This window comes from Talpa occidentalis, unplaced genomic scaffold, assembly GCF_014898055.3.
Source record: "Talpa occidentalis isolate TD23 unplaced genomic scaffold, MPIMG_talOcc4v2.1 talOcc4.8, whole genome shotgun sequence".
NCBI classification, from domain to species: Eukaryota; Metazoa; Chordata; class Mammalia; order Eulipotyphla; family Talpidae; genus Talpa; species Talpa occidentalis.
The window spans coordinates 45,342,024-45,369,987 of record NW_023605194.1 but is presented as its reverse complement, the minus strand read 5'-3'; the positions used below and the strand labels follow the sequence as shown (position 1 = coordinate 45,369,987).

Here is a 27,964-nt window from a genome sequence, read left to right as displayed (position 1 = left end):
TACTATTTTAAAATAAATAATTGATAATTTAAGTCGAAAACCACTTTTTTAAAGTTGAAATTAAATTCCTGGGGGTGTCCTACAAGGTAACAGCATGTTAGTTCTGTTTTATGGACAAACTGTATTCTGCACACATAACTTGTATCTACTTCATGCCAGTTATTCTCATCAAGGCAATCCTGTAACAAAGACAGCGGAGTGATATCTCCATTTAACAGATGAATGAGGTGAGGCTGAAATGAGAGGTTAGATGATTTGTCCAACATCTTGTGAATCCAAGTGTTCTAACTCTTTAGCAATTAGTTTTTCTGCTTTAAACTGCTCAGATGAGAGTAGTAAAGATGTTCACATGATTAGAAATGGCCTCTGAAGAAATATCGAAAGGACTGGAGTGATTCTGCTTAGAAAAGAGAAGGCCAATAGCAATACGTTCTAAGCATGCCATTTCTGCTGAGTGTCTTCATTCTCAGTGCTGAGTGTCTTCTTCATTTGACTGGATCTGAACTTTCCCCCCAGGGTGTCCTGCTTTCCTGGACGAAGAAGTTTAAGGCTCGGGGCGTTCAGGACACAGATGTAGTGAGTCATCTGCAAAAAGCCATGAAAAAACACAAGGTGAGGAATTCTCATGGGGGCTCACCTAGTCCCAACCCTTCCCTCTTGTGTGTGGAGTGTCTTTTCCTGTATGTGTATTGGAAGGAGAATCAGAAGGAGTTGACTTGAGGGAAGGTCTCGCTATAGTCCTGATGTGGCCAATTTAGATAGACCCACAGGAGAGGCGTGGTATGGGGCTCTCCACACACTGTTGAAAGGTGGCCCTGGGATCTTCCCCAATTGCCTCAAGGGGTCATGGTTAGATCTCATGCTGTGTGTTCGACTGCCACCCCCACTTTTCCTTCCTGAAGCTTAAAAGATCTCTTTCTTTCCATTCAGGTTCTCAATTTCACTCTCCATTTTCTATTCATTGAATATCTCTTTGTTGAATAAATTATATAACAATCTAAATAACTGCAAAAATAAGACATGCTACTTGCTGAGTTGAAAAGTACACAAATAAATCCAAATTACTTGTTACCCTGATAGCAAGAGGAATATTTTGATGTATATTCTCCCAGTATCTTTTCTCATTTAAATTGTGACAGTATTTTTAATGTGGCCTATGTTTTTCTCTTATTGTTTCACTTACTTTAAAGTGCTCCCCAGGGGCCTTCCTGGTGGTACAAGGGATTAAGATGCAGCACTATGAAGATATCCACAGCCTCTGCAGCATGAGTTCGATCCCTGGCCAGAGAGCTAACCCACATGGCGCAGCAGACCTCTCCTGTCTCACCTGCTGCTCCTTTCAACAGTGTATTTCAGTATATCCACCTGTTCTGCTCCCCACTCAGTCTCTGCTGAATCCTCTTACCCCCTGCATCTCTGGCCTGCACCCCAGCTCTTGTATGCATAAATAAATAAATCTTAAAAAAAAATAAAGTACTCCCCAAACCTTAAGAAATCATGGTACAATAACTTAAGTCAACTTGGCAGCATGGGAAACCCTTCCTGCTGCCCATGGAGAGGATTTGGCTGAGGTGGTGAAGATGTCCTAATCGACAAGGAATTTGGTGTTTTCTCCTGGAAATGTTATTGCTGCAGAATAAATATGCTTTCCTCAGACAAGAGCTGTAGTTCTGGTGGTCTGCTCTTCATATTTCTATTGCACAGAGGCCTTCATCTGTAAAGCAGGCACATGTGCTTCTCTCTTCACTTCCCGACTGCTTTTTGTCTACCCCAGAGCTCAGAACCTCAACAAAATTCTTTTTTCTTCTAGGCAGACCTAGCAGGCAGGATAGAATGATTGTCTCAACTGGTCACCTTCATTGCATTTGTATCTATTTGTGGGGAAAGGTAAAAGGATAATTCCTCCTTCCCACCCACTCACCCTCTGGGACTTGTATTCCAGCAAGACATAGATGTGGACATCCTGGCCTTGGTCAATGACACTGTGGGGACCATGATGACATGCGCCTATGACGATCCCTACTGTGAAGTTGGTATCATCATTGGTAACTCATCTGACTTATTTTTTGGGGATGGGGATATGGCAAGTTGGGGCTTCTTTTCAGCAAATTCTGAGTAAATTCTGTTGATGGATATTGGCTTTTCCATTTAGGAGAAGCCACATAGGGAGGTAGAAAAATAACACAGGTATCCATGTATTCAATAAATATTTACTGAGTGCTTATTGTGTGCCAGGCCCACCATCCTATTAGACCCCAAACAGATTTTGCCTTTGTATGGGCCATTCTCCAGTACTCCAGGGTCTGAGGCATTTCCTTGGAGTGATTTTGTATTTGAATAGTAGAATACTGCTTTACGTTGTGATAGCTAATCACATAGGATGTAGCTTATGCTAGGAATCATTTGTGGCTGGCCATGAATAAAGGCTATTTTTAGTATTAAATAAAGAGAAATATAAGTAGCTTAATGAAAGGATTTTAAGAATGACTAATGGGTTAGTTAATTTATATATTATATATTCATATAATTACTAATTTATATATAATACATAAAATATGTCATACAATTTTAAATATATATAATATATGAATATAAATTTATAGAATTTATGAATATAATTCTATATAAAAATATAAATATGATTTATATATATACACATATATACATTTACAAGATGAGGCTAACTCATCCTCCTCTTTGTAAATGTGCTTTGTCAACTTTCATACATATTCATCAGGAACTTCATCACAATTGACTCCATTCAGAAAGCAAACCATTAACACCCTGGGAAGTGTAGATTTGACATGTCAGCTTTATTCCTTACTAACTCCCAGGCTTGCCAGAGCTGTTTTCTTCAATGAGAACTAGCCTCGGGAGTGGATCAAAAGCACTTTGTGGTACATTCAGAGGACTCTCAGGCAGCTAAGAGTTCTCTGACTTTGCCCAGCTGGAGCCTCTGTCTTTGCATATTCTCTCTGATCCCTCATTCAGGCACTGGCACCAACGCTTGTTACATGGAAGATATGAGCAACATCGACCTGGTGGAAGGTGACGAGGGGAGAATGTGCATCAACACTGAGTGGGGGGCCTTTGGGGACGATGGGGCCCTGGAAGACATCCGCACTGAGTTTGACCGGGAGATCGATCTTGGCTCTCTCAACCCTGGGAAGCAACTGTGAGTCCTCTTGAGCTGTAATTGGGCATCAACATCAGAAAGTACCCAATCACTCAGGTACACTTTATACCTGGGAGGCCTTTTAGTTGTGACTAGTTATCTACCATCTGAAGTTTATGAGGCAAGGTGTGCATTTTCAGTTTCACTGGATGATGAGGAAAGTGAAGCCAAGGAAATTGAGTTATTTTCCCTAGGCCATCATCCTAATTCTTATCAACACTTCTGGAGCACATCTGTGCAGGGGCAGAGTTTGAGAAGATTGACACCAATTTTAAAAGAATTTCTACTCTGGGTAAAATGTATCACACAGCATCACTTGCTACCAAGCAATCTTGCTTGAAAGGAAGAGTCAACCCATGCAGCAAACTTCATTGTCTAAAGGAACCACCACAGCCACCCCAGCGGCCTTCAGCAGCTGCTGCCCAGTCAGTCAGCAGCCATTGACACGGAGGCAAGACCCTCCACCAAAATGATTAGTAGATGAAGGTTAGCATTTTTTTTAGCAAGAAAGTTAGCATTTTTTTTAGCAAGAAATTAAAGCATGTATGTTTATTTTTAAGGCAAAATGCTATTGTATACTTAATAGATGGCAATAGTATAGCCATAACTTTTAAATGGCAACTAAAAAATTCATGTGATTCACTTTATTGCATTATTATCTTTATTGTGGTGATCTAGAAACCACTCACAATATTTCCAAGGTGTGTCTGTGTACACTTGCATTTACAACATACATACACGGGGGCCTCCCTGGTGGTGCAAGGGGTTAAGCACAGCACTGTGCAGCTATCCCTAGCCTCTGCAGCATAAGTTCAATCCCCAGCCAGCCAGGGAGCTACCCACATGGTGCAGCAGACCTCTCCTATCTCATCCGCTTCTCTCAGCAGTGCATTTCAATCAATCTGCCAGTTCTGTTCCCCACTCTGTCTCTGGTGAGTCCTTTCACACCCCGCACCTCTGGCCTGTACCCCATTTCCTGTATGCATAAATAAATAAATCTTAAAAAAAAAACCACATACACATAAAATACACATATGTATATATAAAGTTTTTTTTTCTGCACCATTCGAGACTGTTACAAACAGAATATTTCTTTACTCATAAATACTTCAGAATATATTATCTGAAAACAAATACATTTTCTTATATAACTACAGCATAATTATCAAAATTAGGAAATTAACAATCAGTTCTAATATCTAATTTACAGAGCTTATTCAAAATTCACCAGCTGCGCCACGAATGTCCTTCATAAAAGAAAAAAACAAATGTCCCGATCTAGGCTTCAATCCAAGATCATACATTGCGTTTTGCTGTCTTTTAGCCTTCTTTAATATGGAACTTGAATACTTAGTATACCTGTTTTTTCATGACCTTGCAGCATAGAGGCCAAATATCTTACAGAATGTCCCTCAATAGGGATTCATCTGATGTTTTCTAATGAGTAGAGGCAGATAATGCATTTTTCCAGGGCATCATGTCAAAGGCACATGATGTTTGTTCCATTACTGGTGATACCAACTTGAATCACTCGGTTAAGGGAATATCCCGGTGTCTCCACATAATGTTTTTATCATCCCTATAATGAATAAATATATGGTGAAAAGATACTTTAAGACTATGTAAATATCCTACTTCTCATTCAATGTTCACTCCAGTTTTAGCATCTATTGGTGAATTTCTAAATCCCTCATTCCTTCTATGCATATTACTTGTTATTCCACTGTAAGGAAGCGCTTTCTTTTTTTTAAAATATTTTTTAAAATTGAGGTAATGTTGGTTTTCATTATCATTTATAATTTGGGAATAGAGGATATCCACCTTCATGTGTTGTTATTATAGTTCCTCCTCCACCAAAGCACCCATAGTCCACCGCTGTATTTCGTTTGCTGCCTTCCCACTTTGTTCTTGCCCCTCCCCTTCTTCTCTGGATTCCTCAGGTCTACAATCAGCTTTCAAGGGTTAGTTTTCAAGTTAGGTTTTATCTGGCCCGTTGTTTGTTTTCTCTATGTTCCACTTATAAGTGACCCCACCCAGTATTTGTCTTTCTCCTTCTGACTTATCCTGCTTACCATAATCCCTCTAGCTCCATCCATGGTGCTGCAAAGTAGTACTCCATTGTGTGTAAATAACACATCTTTTTGAGCCACTTCTCCATTTTGGGCATTTTTTTAGATTTTTTTCCATATCTTAGCTATTGTAAATAGTGCTGCTATGAACATGGGTGTGAGGTTTCCCTTTGAATTAGTGTTTTTTTTGTGTTCTTTGGGATACCCCCATAGTGTCTTCCAAAGGTACTAAACTGGTCTGCGTTCCCACCAACAATGTATTGGGTTATTTTTTTCTCCATATCCTCACTGGCCGTTGTTGTTTCTGGTCTTTTTTTTTTTTTTTTTTTATAGAGGCATGCTTTATTTATTTGTTTGCTGGTTTGTTTGTTTGTTTTGTTTATACATGCACTGGGTACAGTCAGAAGCGCGGAAGGGCGAGAGAATTCACCAGAGCCAGAGCGGGGAGCAGAGCAGGCAGAAGGACCGAAGTACACTGCTGAGGGGAGCAGCGGGCGGCAGGAGAGGTCTGCGCGCCATGTGGGACCCTCCTCTGGTGGCCGGGGAGCAGCCGGGGATCGAACCGGCGCCGCAGAGGCCGCGCGCAGCTTCGCAACCCAGCGCTCAACCGCTGCGCCACCGGGGAGGCCCTGTTTCTGGTCTTTTTGATGTAGGTTATTCTTATAGAAGTGATGTGGTATCTTGTTGTGGTTTTGATTTGCATTTCCCTAATGATAAGTGATGAGGAACAGTTTTTCATGTGCGTCTTGGCCATCTGTATTTCTTCTTTGGAGAAGTGCTCTTCTGCCCACTTTTTGATTGGGTTGTTTGTTTTTTTGTTGAGTTGTATGAATTCTTTGTAGATCTTTGATATCAGCCCCTTGTTGAATGTATGATATGCACCTTTTTCTCCCACCCAGTAGAGCACCTCTGGAAGAGCTTTTTATATCCTCCATTTATCTGTTTATATTATTATAGACTCATGGATTTTTTTTATTTAATGAGTTATTTCTTCCTATCATTATTTATTTTAGCACTCACACTTTTTCAGATTTGACCATTGGAATCCTCTTCAAGCTGTCCCTCTCTAAAATACTTCCTATTTTCTGGCATTGTAAGATGCTACAGGTTCATTATACGCTTCCAGACACAGCCCTGGAAACAACCATTTGTCCAGAAAGCTCTGGTGAACAAAGATTTTACATCCATCCAAATACTAGCACTGCATACCCAGAAAGTAAAGCTCTGCTCTGGTTATACCTGCTCTTTTGAGTAGTAGTTATGGGTCAAGGAAGTGATACCCATTTTTTGGACTTTATTATTTTCACTCTCTCTGTTTCACTAGAAATAAATCCCATTTCTCCAAAAGTCGAGCTGGACTTTTTTAAAATTATTGGTATTCTGTTTCTATAATGTTCTAAGACTTTTAATAATAAAATAGATAAAGCTGATTATGAAATAGGTTGTTCTTGATTTTGTGTCATATTGTATTTGGAGAATAAAAATTATATTTAATATTTTACCTGGGAAACAATTAGTAATTGCCTGTTGTTTGCAGACTCAAAGTTAAGGTCAGGTAACCTTGTGCAATATTCCATTTATATCATTGTACAAACTTGCTGGGACCATCCAAGCCCATCTCATAAACAAAGTATTTTTCTCTTTTGAAGTATGATGTAGGAGTTGAAACCATCAGAGTCTGAAATTTGGATTTGTCATGCCATGGTTAGGTGATCTTGAGACTGTATCTGATGTCTCTGAAGTTGAAGTTCCTTATGCCCAAGATGAGAATGGCAGGAGAGATTCGAGATAAAGCTCCTTGGAATCAAGTTCTTTGCGAGCAGGAAGGAATCTTAAATCTCCTTTGTTTAACCCTCTCCTTTGATCATGTTGTTAGTGCTGTGCAGAGAGGATAGGGGGGCTGCCAAAGGCACACCATGCTGTGACAGTACTGAGGCCTCCTGACCTGTGAAACACCTTCCACTGCCCATGGGCTTTGGGAAAGCATGCTGCATAATCAAAGACATTGCTTCTAATCATCTGTTCACCAAATTGTAGGTTTGAGAAGATGATCAGCGGCCTGTACATGGGTGAACTCGTCAGGCTCATCTTGCTGAAAATGGCCAAGACTGGCCTCCTGTTTGGTGGCAAGATATCCCCCGCTCTCCACACCAAGGGCAAGATTGAAACGCAACATGTAGCTGCTATGGAGAAGTAAGCTGTTGCCTCGACTCTGCAGAGGGTGTGGGTGGGTGGTCATGGCAAGGTATGCTCGTGGTAGTGAAATAGCAGATAGGACCAGTTCTTCCATCTTTGCCATGACAATTTCAGACCTGGACATGGCTGCAGGTGGGTTAGCAATGTCTGCTTTGACTCAGACTGGTGTTCTTATTGTTTTTATCAGCCAGGGTTGCTGCTATCAAAGACACATCACCTGGGCCTCCCCGGTGGCGCAGCGGTTGAGCGCTGGGTTGCGAAGCTGCCCGCAGCCTCTGCGGCGCCGGTTCGATCCCCGGCTGCTCCCCGGCCACCGGAGGAGGGTCCCACGTGGCGCGCAGACCTCTCCTGCCGCCCGCTGCTCCCCTCAGCAGTGTACTTAGGTCCTTCTGCCTGCTCTGCTCCCCTCTCTGGCTCTGGTGAATTCTCTCACCCTCCCGCGCTTCTGACTGTACCCAGTGCATGTATAAACAAAAAACAAACAAAAACAAACAAATAAATAAATAAAACATGCCTCTATTAAAAAAAAAAAAAAAACAAAGACACATCACCTCCTCATACTTTGCTGCATTCTTATTCCCTGTCACTTTTCAGGGTGTCAGACTCTTTTGAGAATCATTTTCAAGTTATTCTGGACCCTTTACCCCCAAAATGCATGTTTTCACACCATTTGGCGTACTGTACCAGAGCATCCTTGGACCTATTAAGGCAGTGCATGGACTCCAAGTTAAGATGTCCTGTAAGAGCTTTCTCTCTCTGGTGCTGTTGGGACTGTCTTTAACTTTGATGATTTAAGGCCACTCAGACAGGTCCCTGCAATGGGGAGCTGGGAGATAAAGGGAGCTGGCCCCAGTCAACTCAGGGTCATGCGTCTAAGGCTTATAAATCCTGGCATTGCCCTGAGCTTCATAATCAGTTTAGATTCTGAGCTCAGCAGACTGACTTCTGCCTCTGAGAATCTGTGTTTGTGTGGCACCTGCAGTGACTGAATCTCTGTGAAAGGTAATATGGGACAGGCTGCGTTGATCATCTAACTGCCAGAGTTCAAATGCTTACCCTCACTTTTACTAGTTGTGTGACTGTGGACAAGTTACTTACCTTCTCTGTGCCTCATGTCTCTCTTCTGTATAATAGAGATGGTGCTCTGTACAGCATTGTTGGAAGAATTGAGTTAATACATGTCAAATTCTTAGTCAAGCTCCTGGCACATAGTGAGTGCTGAATAAATGGTGATTGCTATAAACATTGCTAACATTGTTATTATATTTTGCTATGTGCCAGCCTATTCATTTTCACAACCTTGAGAGTAAGGAAAGTTGGTTCTCCATGGGAGAATACCAAATACCACTTCTCCAAAGTGGTATTCCATGGGATGGAGAAGTGTGGTCATCTCATTTCTGTCTCATGGTCAGGTATAAAGAAGGCCTTGCCAATACAAAAGAAATCCTGATTGATCTGGGCCTGGAACCTTCTAAGGATGATTGCATTGCGGTCCAGCATGTCTGCACCATCGTTTCCTTCCGCTCAGCCAATCTCTGTGCAGCAGCTCTGGCAGCCATCCTGACACGCCTCAGGGAGAACAAGAAGCTCATTCGGCTCCGGACCACTGTGGGCGTGGATGGCACAGTCTATAAGATACACCCTCAGTGAGTGCTTGCAGCTGACCCATGCTCCCCACAAACTAGTGTCCCCTGGGACAGAGTTCTAAGGTTGTCTCTGGAGTATGTTACTTCTCTGAGCTGCTGGAACCAACCATCTCCTATTGGTTTTGAGATTATAGGGAAAGGGTAAATTCAGAGACTGTATTCATCTAGCTAGCTAGGTTGCTGTTGAGGCTCATTCTTAAAGAAATATTCTGCTGAAGTCTATTTCCTGACTTAGAAAGTCGTTCTCTAGATATCTATGCATCTATTTATCCATTATTATTGAATACTTACTACATGATAAGATTGGTAAGTAAGATACAACTAGTGATAAATGGGGAAAATAGGGATGGCAGAGGTTGCCAAGTTCACATGAAGGATCCTGTTAGAAAACATGAGAATGAGAATTTCCGAGAAGGAGGAAAAGCAAAAGCCTTTCTGGCTAACAGAGTTGGTATTGGAAGTCAGTGGGTACACCCTAGAAAGAACTATGGGAAGGAAACCCTCCCCTTCTGGATAAAGATGATGTTTAGTCAAAACATTATTTGTGGACATGCCCTACTGGTTGAAGTATAGGTGATATAATAGCTACTTCTTTGAGACTCCTGAGTGGCCCCTCCAACTGCCCCAGCTGCCCTAGTCCCTCCCGCAAGCCACTCCTCTCCCCTCCACCCATATCTAGTACCTGAAGCTCCTAAAGACCTCCCTTTCATGACAATGCGTGTTTGTTCCCATTTTGGGGCCTGGGCTTTTGTGACCGTTACATTTTTTGGCATCACCCCTCTTTCAGATACCCAAAACGCCTGCATAAGGTGGTGAGGAGACTGGTCCCAAACTGCGACGTCCGCTTCCTCCTATCAGAGAGTGGCAGCACCAAGGGGGCTGCCATGGTGACAGCAGTGGCCTGTCGCCTGCAGGCCCAGCGGAAACAGATTGACAAGGTGCTGGCTTTGTTCCAGCTGACCCATGAGCAACTGGTGGGAGTGCGGGACAAGATGCGGGCTGAGCTTGAGTATGGACTGAAGAAGGAAACCCACCCACTGGCCACAGTCAAGATGTTGCCCACCTTTGTCTATGGAGTGCCGGATGGCACCGGTAGGTCTGTCACAGCTCCCTTTCCTGAAGGCCACTAGAGCTCCCATCTAAACTCCTTAAGTCCAGGTGTTTTGGTTTCAGAACTTCATTCATGTCTGTGATGGCGGGATGGGGAGTTCGTAGGTCAGTGCTATGAAATTTTTTGCCTTGGTTGATCCAAGGCATTTGCCGTGAAAGTACCTAAGTTAGGCTTCATGTCTGTACCTAATTAGCAGAGAACACAGAGCTCACCTCATGCTGCTGGCAAAACAGAAAACCCAGATACTGTCCTAGGGAGCTTCCATCTGGACTCTTGGAGTAGTCTGACTTGAAGGGCAGCAGGAATCTGCCCTTTCTTTTCTAAAACTCTTCTCTTCTGGCTCTTTACTGCCTACCTCTCCCCTCTCATTTTTTTTAGAGACTTTTTTAAAGACGGACTTATTTATTTATTTATTTATTTATACAAGCACTGGGTACAGTCAGAAGCGCGGGAGGGTGAGAGAATTCACCAGAGCCAGAGCGGGGAGCAGAGCAGGCAGAAGGACCGAAGTACACTGCTGAGGGGAGCAGCGGGCGGCAGGAGAGGTCTGCGCGCCATGTGGGACCCTCCTCTGGTGGCCGGGGAGCAGCCGGGGATGGAACTGGCACTGCAGAGGCTGCGGGCAGCTTCACAACCCAGCGCTCAACAGCTGCGCCACTGGGGAGGCCCTCTCATTGCTTTCTTCCCCTGACCTTTCCAATCCTCGATCCTTCTGTGCTCAGCTGAGAGGAGCCCATAAACAGTATAGTGAGTTCTTTAGACAAGTTAGTTCACTTCTTTGAACCTTGTGAGCCTTACCCAGAAATAATGACCTTTGTGAAATGTTTTACATCTTGTAATTTGCTTTTAAACCTTTAATTTCATTTCATCCTCACAACCACTTTGTATGTTACATAAATGATTTCCATTTTATGGATGCCACAAATGAGACTCAGAGAGATTAGATGACACACACAAGGTAACACAGCTGTACTTTGGATCTCTTAACCATAGAAACAATATCCTTTGAATCTGCATGGGAAAAAACTGAGCATAGTAAAGACACTGTTCACTTATACATTCTTTCACTCTTTTGTGCTTCTGCCTTCGTAATACAGCTTGGAGGAAAACACAGTGGAGCACATGGCCTCTTGGACAGGCAGACAATAAACGATCAGACATATGTAGGTAGCTACGTAATGGCAGGTGCTATGAAGAAAAACAGAATATGATGAAGGTAGGAGAGCTAGCTGGAGTAATATCTTTGGCAAATTCAAACAAGAGCAAAATGAGCTGTATGGCTTGAACAGAATGAGTGAGTCAGAGGGCAAAGGGAAAAATTACAATGAACAAACGAGGATGTTCTGTGACATTGGCAAAGTGAGAGATATTGTACTGGGGTGGCCCTGGATGGCGTTGGGGGTTGTACTTACTACATTTTCTTACCAGTCAGGTAAAGTATGGGAATCCAGAAAAGGGGAAAGCGGGGACAGAAAGAATCATCCCATGTTCATGACAGTTTCTGTAAGTCATATAAAGAATGGACATACCCTCCAAAGTTTGTTGTAGTCAGGGTAGCAAGGCCTGGATTCACCCTCAGAGGTTCTGTGCATACAAGTTCCACCTATGGCCTTCACCAGATACCCCATATCTAGGCAGAGACAGTTGAGGCTCCCTTGAATGCCATCAGTCAATGGAATTAGAGCCAGAAGAGCCATCATGGCCAGCCTCTTTACAGGGTGTATCATAATGCTCAAGATAAAAAGTCATTCTCAGAAGTGCCAGGGTCCTTGACTCCAGTTAAGGGGTCTCTGTCTGGTGCCTTATTGTTGGTAGTTCAGGTGGTGCTACTGCCATGTCCCTTTGGCTCTGAGTCCCAGGAGGCAGGGTGTGGGTCTGCTCTGTTTCAGCGTCTCCTCTTCCTCTCAAAGCCTCCAGGCAGTGCTGCTCTCTATATATTGGTTGAGTGTAGCCCCCACTTTCTCCACCACAGAAAATGGAAAGTTCCTTGCCCTGGACCTAGGGGGAACTAACTTCCGGGTCCTCTTGGTGAAAATCAGAAGCGGACGGAGGTCAGTGCGAATGTACAACAAGATCTTCGCCATCCCCCTAGAGATCATGCAGGGCACCGGCGAGGAGGTAAATGCTAGGCTGGGTTTTCTGATGGCCAGCCCCCGACCCCATATCACTGCAAGCTGGGCCTGACTGCTACCCTCTCCTGCAGCTGTTTGACCACATTGTGCAGTGCATTGCTGACTTTCTGGACTACATGGGCCTCAAGGGAGCACAGCTGCCTTTGGGCTTCACATTCTCATTCCCCTGCAGACAGACGAGCATTGACAAGGTAAGGCACCCAGCCAGGCTCACCATTAGGCTGGCAGGCTTTCCTTTTCCACCAGGGAATCTCAAGGTACCTGTGAGTCACTGCTCATTGACTTATTTTCTCGGGTTCAGGGCAGTTGGAACTACTTACTTAATTTACGTATTATATTCCATTTTCATTATTATTTTTTTGATTGAAGTTCACAAAAGAATTTAGGGTAGTATGCAATAAAGGAACACATGCATAAGAGTACTTTAAAAGAGAGATCAAAGCACATTACAGAGACAGAGACAGTGGTTACAAGCAATACTTTAGCAGAAATATTATCTGTCCTTTCGCACAGTCAGTGTAAACAAGGACACACAAGAAGTGGCAGGGTTTTTATTGTCTGATAAATGAAAGCTTACCAGTGCAGCAGAAGAAATGTATTTCTTTCTTTTTTTAAGGATTTATTTATTTATACAAGGACTGGGGTACAGGCCAGATGCATGGGAGGGTGAGAGGATTCACCAGAGACAGAATGGGGAACAGAACAGGCAGACTGAGGAAACACACTGCTGAGGGGAGCAGTGGACGAGACAGGAGAGGTCCACTGAGCCATGTGGGATTCTCCCCGGCCAGCCAGGATCGAACCCACGCTGCAGAGGCTGTGGACAGCTTCACAGTACAGCGCTCAACCACCTGCGCCACCAGAGAGGCCCTATTTCTTTCTTGATATTAGACTCTCAGGAGGAATTTATCATATGAACACTAATTGAGTTGAAACTGAGGAACATGAAGGATAATAATTTTAATAAATTATTCATAATAATGCAGAAACTTACATCACAAGGTCTTTCTTAGAATTCTTGGATAAAAGCACCATTCAGCACCTCATGGAGAGCAGAACTCTTTTTCTCTGATAGACTCACATCAACCAGCTGCCCAGGATTGGCATTAACACAGAGCACCACTCATGAGTGACAGGGAGGGCTCTGCTCAGCACAGCAGCTAACCAGAAAACTCCTGACAGCAAGAATAGCACCCAGTCACACACAGTAAGAATTTTTTTTTTTTTAAAGAAAATCTGTATTTTAATGTTTAATATCTCAAGATTATTCAATCAAATCACATTATAACATCACTAACTGGCATTTGGGTGAGGAGGGGGACCAAAAATAAGGTAAAATCCTTGCCTTTAAGGTTCTAAGTTCTCTACCTGGATCCCAAACTATTCTTTTTTTTTTTTTTTTTTTTAATCTTAAATTTTATTTTTATATTCCCCCATACAATTGCAAACGCCCCATTCTGACCCCAATCCTTCCCCTCCCGCCCCCCCCCCCAAAAAGTGTCTCTGGTTCATAGTTTTTTGTTGATTTTGATTTTCACTTTCTTATATTCATTTTCCTGGTCCCTTATTTAAGTTTTCTAGATTCCTGCTATGAGTGAGACCATCCGGTATTTTTCTTTTTCTTTTTGGCTTATTTCGCTGAGCATGATCCCTTCCAGCGCCATCCATGTTGCTGCAAATTGCATGTGTTTGTCTTTTTTGAATGCTGAGTAATATTCCATGGTATATATGTACCACATCTTCTTGATCCAGTCATCTACTTTTGGGCATTTGGGTTGTTTCCAAAGCTTAGCTATTGTAAACAGTGCTGCTATAAACATAGGGGTGCAGGTGCTCTTTGGAATTGATGTTTCTGTGTCCTTTGGGTAAATCCCTAGGAGTGGAATTGCTGGATCATATGGAAGCTCTATGTTTAGTAGGTCCAGAAATCTCCACACAGCTCTCCATAGACACACAGTAAGAATTTATTTATTTAAAAATATATGTAAATGTAAACAGAAAAGGTCTATAAGGATTGTTCCTCAGATTGGAAGGATAGGGAGTTAAATGGCACTTTATTGTTATCAGTAACGCTTTAATAAAAAAAATGTGATACATTCCTGTGTTACTGTTGCCATTAAAATTAGTGCACAAGGAAGGGAAGCTACATGCAGCTGTCTATGGTACTGAATGATCTATGGCTACCAGGACACAGCAGCTCCACTTGAGCCAGGGCATGGGCTACTCTCCATCCAGGACACATAACTTCTCTCCAGTAGTTATAAAGACACAGTTAAGGTGGAGGGGAGGTGTTTGGAGACCATTGGACAGCTGAGAAAAAAGACACCAATGGCTGGGGAGAAAAAAAGAGACCTTTAAAGCATATTATCATGTACTTGCAACTAATAACAGAGATTTTTCAATTGGGAGATCTCTCTCATGTTTTCCATATACCCACCAGGAAAGGATCAAGAAAACCCAGCTTCCAAGGGATGTGGAGAAAAGGAGGGAGACAAGGACTGTAGGCCTTCAGGGGAGGTGGCCATCCAGCCTCATGCTTGAAGGCAATGTCATCAGAGTTGCTGGCAGCCTCTCTGATTCCAGGTGCCTGACCTAGATGCCTCTCCTCTGCCTGCACTCACCCCATCCCCAGTACTAGGTTGCAGAGCCAGGCTAGACTCATTCCTGCCTCTGGCTAATATTGCTAATATTGTAACGGTGCCTACCTTTTAAAAATTAAAATTTTCTCCCCAATATTATAAATATTTTACATGCTAATTTTAAGAAAACTAGAAAATACAAAGACACAACAAGGAGAGAACAAAAGGCAGCCACATTCTTTTACCCAGAGAGAATCACTCTAAGCCTTTATCCCCTTGTATATACATTGCTCCAAGCTTTTTTTCCAGATGTCGGGGGTGGGGGGAGAGAGACAGAGACAGAGATGGAGAGAGGAGTTTCCCTTTTTAAAAAATGAAAGGAAAATTCATCATCTGTATTTGTTTAATGTGTGCTCAATTAATAGTGTATGGCGACTATCTTTCTCTAACATTCAGTGTTCTCTTACGGCAGTGATTTTTTTATGACTAGATTAACATTTCCTGTATTAATGCACAAGGTGATAGATGCTTATGGTTGCATTGAAGGCATGCCTCTGTGTTTTTACTATGGAACAATGCTTTGATGTACATTTTATATCTTTATCTTTAAGCACATCTTAATCTGTCTTGGCTAAATTAGTAGTAGGATCACTATGATCCAGGCCTTTCCTGTCTCCAATCATGGCAAATTGACCCTGGGTGAATGAGAGTGGCTGCAGTTATTCCACTTGGCAGGAGACCTTGTCTGAACATCATGTTCTGTGATGCCTCTAGGCCAGTGTTAGGGCAGAGAGGCAAGCATTGTCAAGATCACATGCATTTGACTAGCAGCCAACTACAGTGTCCTGCATCTATTTGATGTTAAGGTTATTATCCTCCAGTGGTCCCAAAAAGCTATTGTTCAAATAGTTTCTTCTCCTTTCTTTCAGGGAATACTCGTTGGGTGGACCAAAGGCTTCAAGGCCACTGACTGTGAAGGGGAAGACGTGGTGGACCTGCTCAGGGAAGCCATCAAGAGGAGAAATGTATGTTGATGTTGAGACTCATGTCCTGGGGGGTCCTTTCTCCTGGACCCCTCAGCTCTGCCTTCACATGCCCAGTCCCTATGACTCTGGCTTTTCCCCTTTGGGAAAATTCCTCCTGAACCTTTTTGGCTCACACATTCTACTTACAGTAGAGCTGTTCCCTTGGCAGGAGTTTGATCTGGACATAGTTGCTGTGGTGAATGACACAGTGGGGACCATGATGACCTGTGGCTATGAAGATCCTAATTGTGAGATTGGCCTGATTGCAGGTAAGTGGTCAAGCATGTCCCACTGGCCTACTCCCTTCTGGTCTTTTGGAGGTTCTCTTTTAACATAGATGCTCTGAAGCCAGCTTTCTCTGAGGCAGAGATGAAGTTGGATTTGGATTCAGGTCCCTGATTACTGAAACTTTGCTAATGATATTTCTCCACTAAGGGTCCTAATCCAAGGTTGTCCTTTCTGTTGAGGAAGGTGAATGGCTTAGTAGGGATTTTCAAATTAGGGCTGGGGCTTAAGGGAGTTAAGATTTTCACTCTTCTCCAATATATAACTTCTCTGTTCTCAGCCTCTCTGGCTGTTGGGGTGCATAGTATGGAGAAAAACTGCAGAGAAACAAGGAGAGAAGAGACTGGCCTGAAGTGTCACAAACACTTTAGGGGTCTTTGGGAGAAGTCTGCCAGTGATTGTGGGCAAGGGTGGGTGGCTGGAAGATGACTTTTCTCAGAGGTGAGAGGACAGGTAGAATTTGTTTTTTTTTTTAAAGATTTATTTATGTATGCATACAAGAGCTGGAGTACAGGTCAAAGGTACAGGGGGTAAGAGGATTCACCAGCAACAGAGTGGGGAAAAGAACAGGCAGATTGACTGAAATATACTGCTGAGGGGAGCAGTGGGTAAGACAGGAGAGGTCTCTTGTGCCATGTGGGTTTCTCCCTGGCTGGCTGGGGATCGAACTCATGCTGCAGACTCTGCAGATAGCTTCACAGTGCTATGCTTAACCCCTTGTGCCATCAGGAAGGCCCCAACAGGTAGAATTTGAACTAGTGAATTTGGGATGAAGGGCATTCAAAGTGACAAGCTGAGGTAGTATCGACTGAATCTGGGGAAGCTGAACCAGTTGGTTGGACTTCCTGGAAGTGGAGCAAGGATATGGGCATATACTGAAAGGTCCTCAGTGCCAGGTATGAGATTTCATCTTATTCAACGTTAAACTACTTTGTGACCTTGAGAGGCTACTTATTCTCATCTTGAGTTTTCTCATCTATGGGAAGAGGGTGGGCTATATCTAGAAAGGGAAAGAGGTCGGACTTATTTGATTAAATATAATAGTTGCCTGGACTATTATGCTGAGAATAGTTCTGAGGCCAGGTCATGGGCAAAGAGGGTGACTTCCAGTTGTCAGGATTTCCTTATCCAAGACTAAGTGATTCCCTGGGGTCCCTTCCAGCTCTGATTGTTAGCTGTACGATGACTTGAAAGTTCAAGTGTACCTAGAGTTTAACAAAACTGATGATGATGGTGGGGAGGAGGAGGATATCACCTGCACTGTTCATTGAGTATTTACCACATAGGGGAAGCTCAGGAACGTCTTTCCTTTTTTTCTTTATAGCTAACTTATAATAAATCTTTATAGTGAATCTTTATTTCTTTCTTAAAGATGAAGGAACTGAACCTTTAAAAGATGAGATACTTGTCTAAGGTCACACAGCTATGAATGTAAAGCTGGAAAACACATGCTTTTGTATCTGACTCCAAGTCTAAGTTCCTATCCACGGCACTCCACTGCCTGGTGATGTCATCTGCAGTCTTAAATCCCTTTATAATTCCTCCTAGGAACTGGCAGCAACTTGTGCTATATGGAAGAGATGAAGAACATTGAGCTGGTGGAAGGGGATGAAGGGAAGATGTGTATTAACACTGAGTGGGGAGGGTTTGGAGACAATGGCTGCATAGATGATATCCGAACACAATATGACAAGGAGGTGGATGAGGGGTCCTTGAATTCTGGCAAACAGAGGTGAGGAGTGTGGGTGTGTACATTTATGCATTTGTTTAATAGTTTATGCCTTTACCATATCTAGGGGGGTGATACCATTTTCATATCATAGACACTACAGCGTAATGTATTTATTATAACTCTCCATTGATGTCAGTGAAGTGTATTATTTGAACAGAAGCAAAATATTATGACAAGTTTCCAATAAGTAGAAGGATAGGGTCCCTTTTCTGATTACCACAAGGTACCATAAGGGTGACTCTGGAAGCAAGACAAAGGTCATGGGCATGTCCACTCACTGTGCACCAGCTGTCACAGAGTAGGTGTGTGGTGACTTAGTGAGTTCTCTAGGAACGGGCTTTTAGTAGATCCATTTTAGAGGTCAAGAGTTGGCTGCCAGGTTGCTGACCTCTGTTTTTCTGGGGGGTAGGGAAGTGGCCACTGGTGATAGATGACAATCATGGTTTTCAACTAAGATGTCATGTTCCACATGGGTCACAATCATTCGTAAGGTGCATTCCAATTACTAACCACACTGAAGTATTTTCATTTGCAGCCTCAAATACTTTCTTAAATAGGAGAGGATGGGGCTTAGATAGGGATAGAGATACCATGCTGTGAATTGATCACTAACCTGGGATCATCCACTATAGCAGGGGGTTGCAAACTTTTTCTGTAAATCACCAGATAGTAAATGTTTTATTGTCAGGCCATATCATCTTTGTCACAATTAAGCTCAGTGTCTTAGTATATAAAATGAGGTGAGAATATAGATTTATTGTGATGGGTGACATCCAAGTGGAGAAGCGGAGCAGATAGGAAATATAATGGGATGCCTGAGCCAGAGATAGCTTGGTCACTGTTGAATTGAGGACACTGTATTGGAAGAAGCTTGGACAAGGCCATGCGCAGCCCTGGTGGTTCCTTGTCTTCCTTTGGTACTTTTCTTTTCAGTTGGTAGACAGGTGTGGTAAGCCTAGCTGAGCCGGGGGTTGCTCCAAAAAAGGGAACTTATCTATGAATTCCAAGCTAGGACATCCAAATATCAGGGCTCTTCTCAATGGATAAGTTCCTCCTGACTTAGTTTTGTGTCTGAATCCACTGGAGGCTGACATTTTTGGAGAGAGAGTTTAAGAGCGCAGCACTTTTTAATTTGCCTTGTAGTCTCAATAATATGTCTGTTTCAGTGTTAGTTCCTTAGACCAGTGGGGTCCTGAACACTTGAGAAAACACAGATCCAGTCCCTAGGCTCAGCCACACTCAGATTTCCACTTAACTCTGCAGGCAGTGGCAGTACAGTGTCCCTCATTGTTATAACGGTCACCTGTGCAGGTCCTGGTCAGTGCCTGTCCTGGTCAGTGACCCTTGTCCTCTTGCTCCTTTCTTATGGAACTCACAGCCTGGTGTGTGAAGACAGTTTAGTGTATTATTTCATGGAGCAAAATCTTAAGTGGAACAAATTTCTTCAACTACCACAAGCCAGTAAGAATCTTCAGTAGAACAGGGTTATAATACAGAATAAGGAGAAATGGTTTGGGGCTAAGAGAAGGACTCAGTTTGGCTCAGTACCTACTGTGCTCCAGATGCCTACCTCCCAACTCTTGGGTAGGACCAGTGCTCTGCCCTCTGTAGCATAGGCGATGGCTTACAGCGCTTGCCCAGGTCTCGCAGCTCAGGTCTTGGCAGAGCTGACACCTGGCTCTGGTCAGCATGGATCCAACCCCTAGCTTTCCCATACCACGTTGTCTTCTGCATTGTGTTTTCTTCTGCATTGTGTGGGCCTGCTGCCCACTATGAACCTTTCTGAACCAGGCAGCTGGTAAGTGCCTGTTCCTTTCAGGAACCACACACTAGCACCAATCTTCCTGCTCTCACCACCATCATCACTCTTCCCCCACCAGATACGAGAAGATGACCAGTGGGATGTACCTTGGCGAGATTGTGCGGCAGATCCTGATTGACCTGACTAAACAGGGTCTTCTCTTCCGTGGGCAGATTTCAGAGCGTCTCCGGACCAGGGGAATCTTTGAAACCAAGTTCCTGTCCCAGATTGAGAGGTGATGTGCGATCAAGTTTGCCTGCTCAGTGTAAAAGGCCCTGATTGGGATGTACTGCTGTCACACCAGGTTGTGCAAATTTGAGGTTTAAAAACGAAAGCAGTAAGGTCCAGGTCAAGCAGAGGTTGCTTCCTGGAATGTTGCCTCTGTCCAGCTACATCAGGATGACAAACTGAAGATGCACACAGGGCTGAAAGGCCAGCAGGCCTAACTGGGCCTCGAGGTTCCTAAGCTATTGCACAGGAGTTAGATTAGGCTGAAAAGGGATCCTCTTTGGTTCCTGAAAAGGTGATGTGTACATAATATGAAGGAAAAGTCTTAAAAAAATTATTCACATGCTCATTACTAAATACAGCTGTTTTGGTTTTTGCATATTTCATTTCAAGTTTTTGAATGTGTGTAAACATATTTTTGCTAGCAAGTCAATCATATTGCACATATTCTGTATATTGTTTATTCAATGTTTGTGGAAATTTCCAATTGTAATTCTGGTTGTTGTTTGATTTTTATTACTGAAAGTTTTAAATATATACAGAAGTAGTAGAGGGAATAGTAAAATGAACCTACGGTTTTCATCACCACCCTGATCAACTCATGACTAAATTGGGTCCCTCTACATGTTCCCTGCTTTCCCCATCCCCAAGCTGAAACAAATACCATGCTTTATATCAATTAGTCTATACATATTCCCAAATGTATTTCTCAAATATAAGTTCTTAAAAAAAAAGAGAAAACATCACCATAGTACCATTATCACACCTGAAATAGCTGATGATAAACCTCAGTCATGTGAAAGATCCTGTCAGTGTTCTTATTTCCCAAATTGTTGAAAAATAATGGTTTTCACGTGTATTTGTTTGTATTAGTATCCAAACAAGGCCCACACTTTGCATTAGGTTGTTATGTTTTTTAAATCTCCTTTAATCTATAGGCTCCCCCTCGTATTTTCCCTCATCGTGTATTTGATGAACAGATCATGCTATAAATTTTCTGTATTCCAGATTTTGCTAATTACAGCATTGAAATTTTTCTGCTGACCCTTCTGCTTCCCGCAAATTCAGAGTTAGACTCAGATAGATGGTTAAGATCACTGTTGAAATTTAAACATTATGTCATCCACAGCATTGAGCTGTCTGTCTGACTTTTATGTTAGTGGCCGTCGATGCTCATTGCCTAGATCCATGATTTCACTAGCTCTTGTAAAATGATGGTAATTTAATGCTATCACCTCTGCATTTACTAGATGGACTATTTCTAAGAAGGAGAAACTCCCCCATATCAACTCTGGTGTAACTGTCATTTTATATGACTGCATAATGTTAATTGCTGCTATACTATAATTTACTAAACTTTCCCCTTAATATAGAATGTCTAACTTATAATTTATGAATTTCTACAATTTTGAATAATAGAATATTACTATATTATATATAAAACTCATAATTATTCTTTTTGTACACATAGTCATTTGTATCTCATGTATTGTTTCCTTAGGAGTATAAGCATTTTGTTCAAAGAAACATTTCCCCAGGGACACCCTATTTATTTAAAAAGGTCCATTTTCCACCACCCCCAGTTATGTCCAAATGTGTGCGTTATATCACTTTTCATATTAACATTAGATGTTATCAGAGGTTTCATGTTTGGAATTTCTCTCAATTTTCATTCATTCATTCATTCAATTTAATACTCCTGTTCTTTATGGGCTGATTCCAGCAAGCCAAAAATCACGTTGGGGAAAAAAGAAAATGAAAGTTTCCTTAATGAGGAAATTTAGCTGAAGTACTGCCAAGGAGTTCTTGCTTATCAGGGGGTAGAATCAGCAGCAGCAAGAGCAGCAGCAGCAGCAATTTTGTGGTTTTAAAGTGTTGATTAGTGGATGTTGGGCATCCTTTTGTTGGTCTGGTCTTCAACCCATCAGATCCAAAAATACAAGTTAAAAGTCATCACCTTTGCTAACCAAGGGGTTCTCTTTTGCTGTAGGGGGAAATAGTTTCTCTCTTGCATGCAATAGATAAGACAGATTGGCTTATCTTTGCCTGCTTTTATTTTGGCCTGAATACCAAGTCATACCTGGACAAGTGCAAGTTGTCAGCACGTAGTTGCCTCCAGAAATATTTGCTTTTGTCATACAAGAGGTATTTACTTGGATACTTTGCCTTCTACTGGTGTTTTTTTCTTTTTAAACCTTCATGGAATAAAAAGATCGTAGCCATATTGTGCCATTTGGAAGATGGAAGATGCCTTGCTGACGGTGGCTCATTCAAAGCATTTGTTGAATGCGTAGGACAGTGATTCTCAGGGAGAAGAACCCTTAGTTTGTAGTCAGAGCCTGAGTTTAAAATTCATCTTTACTGCTTAACCTGTTTATGCTGGGTGACCTGAGGCAGGTTGCTTCACCTCTCTAGGCACCAGTTTCCTTCTTTATAAGATTAAATCATTGCTCTGCTATTTAACCCCAAGGATTACTCTGAGGATCAAATAAGGGGATATATAAAAGATATATATATATATATATATCACTTTATATATGTATATATGTATATCTATATATGTATATATATATAAACTAGATAAATGGGAAAGACTATATTGTGAATGGAACGTCAGCTTTTCTTTATATACAGATCAAAAAAAAAAAAAAACCAACCTACTTTTCTTTCTTTCCTTTACAAATATCACTCCTTTATAAACAGAGGGTGGGGGGAAATAATTTCTTATAATCCCACCAGCATCTGAATAGATTTCTTTCTTTTCTTTTTTTCTTTTGTGCAAGAAGAAGCATTAAAAACAAAGCCAAAAACAACTAAAATCATATGGCACATAGTATTTTATAATCTCTTCTTTCATTTGATATGTCATGAACATTTCCCATAGTACTGTTTTCTCATGCAAACTCATCTTTAGATTCTACAAAGAATTCTAGGGTGGATACACCATCATTTATCCCATATCCCCTATGTGGCCACACAGCTTGTTTCTTAATTGTTCTCCCTTGATAACACTCTTCTCTAAGTATTACTTTAGACAAGCAAGAATATAACCTCTCATTGTTCAGCTTGCAAGTCAGAGCTCTGTTTAAATTCACTGGGATAATCAGGGTCTAGACACAAGTTAGTCTGTGCCCCGCAATGAATACTTATCTGCATGTGCTTATGAATTTAATGAGCTTGCGTTAGCTAAAATGCTGATTGTACATTCATTTCTTTTCTTGCCCATGAAATACACATAGCCCAGCCTTTTGCTGGCCATTATTAAGAATATACTCTGAGCCTCCATCTAGTTGGAAGGAGAAAGTAAAGAATGAGAAAAAGTTAAAGGGAAAGAAAGTTGGCCTCCAATTGAAGGAGACCAGAGCATCAGACCCTGCCATGATCAATGGGGGAGACCAGACCTGGTGTGAGAAAATGTGTGTTTGATTTCCAACTCCTACTGACTATGGGCAAGTCTTTAACATTCTGAACCTCAGATTTATCTTCTGAAAAATGGGTCCCTGGTATGTTGGTTACTGAATCTAATAATTGTGCCTAATACGATAATACACTTGAATACGCTTAACACAGAGGTGTTCACATTTTGTTTTCAAGGTGATGAGACTTCCTAGAGTGGCAGAACCTTCTGGAGTCTCAGCTTCTGAGGCATCCTCTTCCTACCTAGCCATCACCTGGATCATTTTCTCCTTCTTCCTGCTAAGACATCTAGGATTGGGGGCCTGTATGCTATGTGGAGCAGGTGCCAAGGCCCCAAGAAGCAGGTCCTGACATCTCGCTCTCTTGCCTGCAGTGATCGGCTGGCCCTCCTCCAGGTCAGGGGGATCTTGCAGCAGCTTGGCCTGGACAGCACATGCGAGGACAGCATTGTGGTGAAGGAGGTGTGTGGAGCTGTGTCCCGGCGGGCGGCCCAGCTCTGTGGCGCTGGCCTGGCTGCCATTGTGGAAAAAAGGAGGGAAAACCAGGGGCTTGAGCACCTGAAGATCACTGTAGGCGTGGATGGCACCCTATACAAGCTGCACCCACAGTGAGTGCCTGAGAGGGGCAGGGTGGGCGGGTACTGAGGCTGAGTGGGTGCTCAGTTGAATCTGACAGTAAAGGTGTGTTGAGCTCTGGTGGCTTCTTAGTGGCATGGTATAGGCTCATCAGGCTTCTGCATGGAACCCCAGCTTCCTCATCTGTAAAAGGCTACAGTAATAATCTCTACCTCAGAGGGCTGCATAATGAGTTTATGATATGAAGTGCTTTACACATTGCTCAAAAAATATAAGTAACTATTAGTGTATTCCCACCCAACCTCACAGTGAAGTAATGAGAACTGGACGTTTTGTACAGGAGAGGGCATTTATCGAGTATAGTTATAATTTTCTTAGCTCAGAATTAGTGGACAGAAGAATTAAGAGTCCTTTTGGGCAACATGAGTTTGAATCCTGGCTCCACCTTAAAAGCTGGGAGGCTGAGGGGCAGTACTTTATCTGTAAAATGAACATAAAAATTGTAGCCACTTTATAGGTTATTGTTGTGATTAAGTTAAATAGTGCCTGCAGAACATGGAACATCACAAAGCAGCAATGATGCAAACTGTTATTTTTATTTCATTTTGGTGAAAAGTATTAACAAGTTTATAAAAACTTCTAGTCATGCTGAAAGGTATACCTGAATAGTATTACTGTAATCTTTGATCCTTTGTCCTCTTATGAATAATTATCCAAAATTACTGATAAGAAAGTGAAAAGACAGAATGGGAGAAAATATTTGCAAACCATGTATTTGATGAGAGACATATCTAGAATATATAAAGAATACTTACAACTTAACAATAAAAAGGCAAGTAACCCAATTCACAGACGGGGAAATGATTTCAATAAATATCTCTCCAAAGAATGCCTACAAATAGCCAATAAGCACAGGAAGAGATGCTCAAAGACTGACAAAAGCTAGTATTTATGAGGTTGTGATGAAATTGAAGTCCTCATACAATGCTGGTGGGAAACAGTTTGGTGAGTCCTAAAAAAGATAAACATGAGTTATCGTATGATCCAGAATTCCTTTCTTAGGTGTACCCAAGCAAACTGGAAACATGTTCACACAAAGATTTGCTGGTGATGTTCATAACAGCATGATAGTCAAAAGGGAAAACAATCCAAATTTCCACAACCTGATGAATAGAAAAACAAAATGTGGTACATCCATACAAGGGAATAGTCCTCATAAAAAGGAATGAAGTAGTGAACTTTGATGTACCATGAAAAGCATCATGTTGAGTGAGAGAAGCTAGACACACAGGTCACATAGATGATTCTGCTATGTGAAAAATCCAGATTAGGCAGAGCTATAGCGATAGAAAGTACATCAGTTGTTGGGGGCTCCTAAGGGCTGGCGCATATGGGGAGTGACGATGAATGCAGGTTCTTTCCTTCTGTCTTTATGAAAATTTATTATTTTTAATTGAGGTAATATTAGGATACCCCCATTGGGTGTCACCACTGTAGTGCACCCACTATCAAATCACCCATAGTCTACTACCATAGTCTATTACCTTCCTTCCCCCTTTTTTTAGGGTGATAAAAATGTGCTGGGGTTAGATAGTAGTGATGGTTGCACACCTTTTTGAATATACTAAAAAACCACTGAATGTAAAAATTTTTAAAACCTTAAAAAGAGAAAAGACTCGATTGAGCAGTGATTGCCAAGCCATTTCCTTCTTTCTCCCAGGTAGTTTGGGGATAATCACCCTACTCTGCCTCCAATAAGACCTCAGACCTTTCCCTCCCATGTTACTGGTAGAGCCCCAAGGAGCTCCAGTGCTGTCCATGGCTGTGTGCTGGAGTCAGGTTCAGAACATGTTCTGGTGTGTTCACCTCAGAGATGACCACTATCTATACCATTCATGGTGACTCAAGATCCCAAGACCTGAGGCCTAGATGCCCAGGCCTCTGGTAAATACATTTAGACCTCATAGACTAAGCCTGGTAACTACTCCCAAGATGCCCATTCAAATATTTTTAATATCTCAAAAGATAATTGAGAGAGACCCAGTGTCATAGTAAGACTGTGCTTTTTGCAGGGGAGATTAACGCAGAGAGAGAGGGATGGATGAATGAGTGGACAGATAATGTCAACAGTGCAAAATTTCCACTTTGTAAAATGTATATATATATTCACTACACTAATCTTTCAACTTTTTGCAAGTTCGAAAATTTCCAAAATAAAAATTTGGGGGGTCTCCCCAGTGGCGCAGTGGTTGAGCGCTGGGTTGCGAATCTGCCTGCAGCCTCTGCAGCGCCGGTTCGATGCTCGGCCACCAGGCGAGGGGCCTACATGGTGCGCAGACCTCTTCTGCCGCCCGCTGCTCCCCTCAGCAGTGTACTTCCTTGTTCTGTTCCCCGCTCTGGCTCTGGTGAAATCTCTCACCCTCCCGCGCTTCTGACTGTACCCAGTGCTTGTATACATAAATAAATAAATCTTTTAAAATAAACAAATAAATAAATAAAAATTTTGGGGAAATTTCAACAAAAAGGGAAGACTTTGGGGGAAAAACAGACTTTGTTTGAATACTAATAAGCTTACTAGTTATGTAAACTTGGACAAATTTCTTAACTTTTGAGCATTAATTTATTTTTGTAGTGAAGATAATAAAATTTTCAACTATTATTTGTTATACTTTGATGATAATCCAGGATAAAACCCCTAGAATAGTCTCTAACATTAGTAGTTACCCAATAAAAGGTACAATTAAAAACTATTTAAATAGTTGTTTAAGAAACTGTTCCAGAACCGTGAGAAGCAAATTGGAAGGAACAAGCTAGATTGGAATCATTTATAAATATGCTGATCCCGTATGTTAATGCTGATGATGTTTCTCTTTTTCTTAGCTTCTCTCGGATATTGCAGGAAACTGTGAAAGAATTAGCCCCTCAATGTGACGTGACGTTCATGCTGTCAGAAGATGGGAGCGGGAAGGGAGCAGCTCTGATCACTGCTGTGGCCAAGAGGTTGCAGCAGGCACAGAAGGAGAACTAGGAACCCTCGGGGTTGGGCCGGCTGGGCCTTGGATACTGACCAGCCTTTCCTCTGGTGGCTGAGTTGGTCAGGGACAAACAGGCAGGCTTCTGGCTGACTTCTTCTGGAAGGTTGAAAGAGAAACCCAGGTTCTGTGGTACTCTCAGCATTTTGTTATTTTTCCCGAGGGCATTAAATTATGTCTCTATTTGGCATATTTGGGTCAAAAATGGGCCAACTTGTAAAAGCAAAGCATGTGGCCTGAGAAATCACATGTTTCAGATGAGACCTGAACTGTCCGTTCTGTATGACTTTGGGTTCCGTGGCGGCTGGACTTGAAACATACATGTAATTTGCTCATGTGGCTTGACTGACTGAGCTCCCCACTAATATGCTTCAGCCACTTCCATTCCTTGATATTTTCCCCCAGCTCACAATCCTCTCTTACTTGTTCTGCTGGTGTTACAGACACATCTCCCTTACAGGGTGAGGGATCATGTTCCCTGCCCCACTTGGGTGGAGCCAAGTGGCCAGGTGAAGTTACATAACATGGAAGGCAGGTGGGCTCTGGGGAAGAAGATGGAGACTTGCTTCTGTGGCTGGACTTGCACCCTGGTGCCACTGGGAAGGCGTCTGTACTGATTCAGGGTGTTTCACATGAAACAAGTGCAGCCCACCACTCTTTGTTTTAAAAACTTCTTAACAGTTTGCAATTATTTAGTGATAAATGAATAGTGTTTCCCTCAGTACATAAGACCCTCATATCTTCTCCACATGTCTACGAAGGAGACATGTGGAGGAGAGACCTGTAGAGACACTTGAAAGAGACATGGGTAAGGGACTTGTGGGGAGGCTGACATTGGCTGCCTTTATCTTGATGTGGCATCTCTTTTTGTCCCAGCTTTCTGGGACCTGCTTCAGAACCCCTTTCCTATGGTTCCCTGCTGGAAGATGTCTTAGACTTGTGGCAAGCCTTCAGACCTAAT

General features: G+C 42.3%; 1 protein-coding gene across 2 annotated transcripts in view; it reads left to right on the top strand.

The window, feature by feature from the left end:
- HKDC1 (hexokinase domain containing 1) overlaps nucleotides 1-27,003 on the top strand; it is a 40,341-nt gene extending 13,338 nt beyond the window's left edge. The window contains exons 5-18 of one of the 2 annotated variants that reach the window (XM_037497150.1): nucleotides 517-612; nucleotides 1,943-2,045; nucleotides 2,992-3,175; nucleotides 7,282-7,437; nucleotides 8,853-9,086; nucleotides 9,874-10,178; nucleotides 12,170-12,315; nucleotides 12,401-12,520; nucleotides 15,838-15,933; nucleotides 16,103-16,202; nucleotides 17,767-17,950; nucleotides 19,831-19,986; nucleotides 23,770-24,003; nucleotides 26,852-27,003. In XM_037497150.1, coding sequence (XP_037353047.1) covers nucleotides 517-612; nucleotides 1,943-2,045; nucleotides 2,992-3,175; nucleotides 7,282-7,437; nucleotides 8,853-9,086; nucleotides 9,874-10,178; nucleotides 12,170-12,315; nucleotides 12,401-12,520; nucleotides 15,838-15,933; nucleotides 16,103-16,202; nucleotides 17,767-17,950; nucleotides 19,831-19,986; nucleotides 23,770-24,003; nucleotides 26,852-26,999 — 2,262 coding nt within the window. In that variant the 3' untranslated portion in view covers nucleotides 27,000-27,003. The remainder of the gene's footprint in view (nucleotides 1-516; nucleotides 613-1,942; nucleotides 2,046-2,991; nucleotides 3,176-7,281; nucleotides 7,438-8,852; nucleotides 9,087-9,873; nucleotides 10,179-12,169; nucleotides 12,316-12,400; nucleotides 12,521-15,837; nucleotides 15,934-16,102; nucleotides 16,203-17,766; nucleotides 17,951-19,830; nucleotides 19,987-23,769; nucleotides 24,004-26,851) is intronic. The other variant, XM_037497151.1, reaches the window with a different exon arrangement.
- Nucleotides 27,004-27,964: the final 961 nt, after the last annotated feature.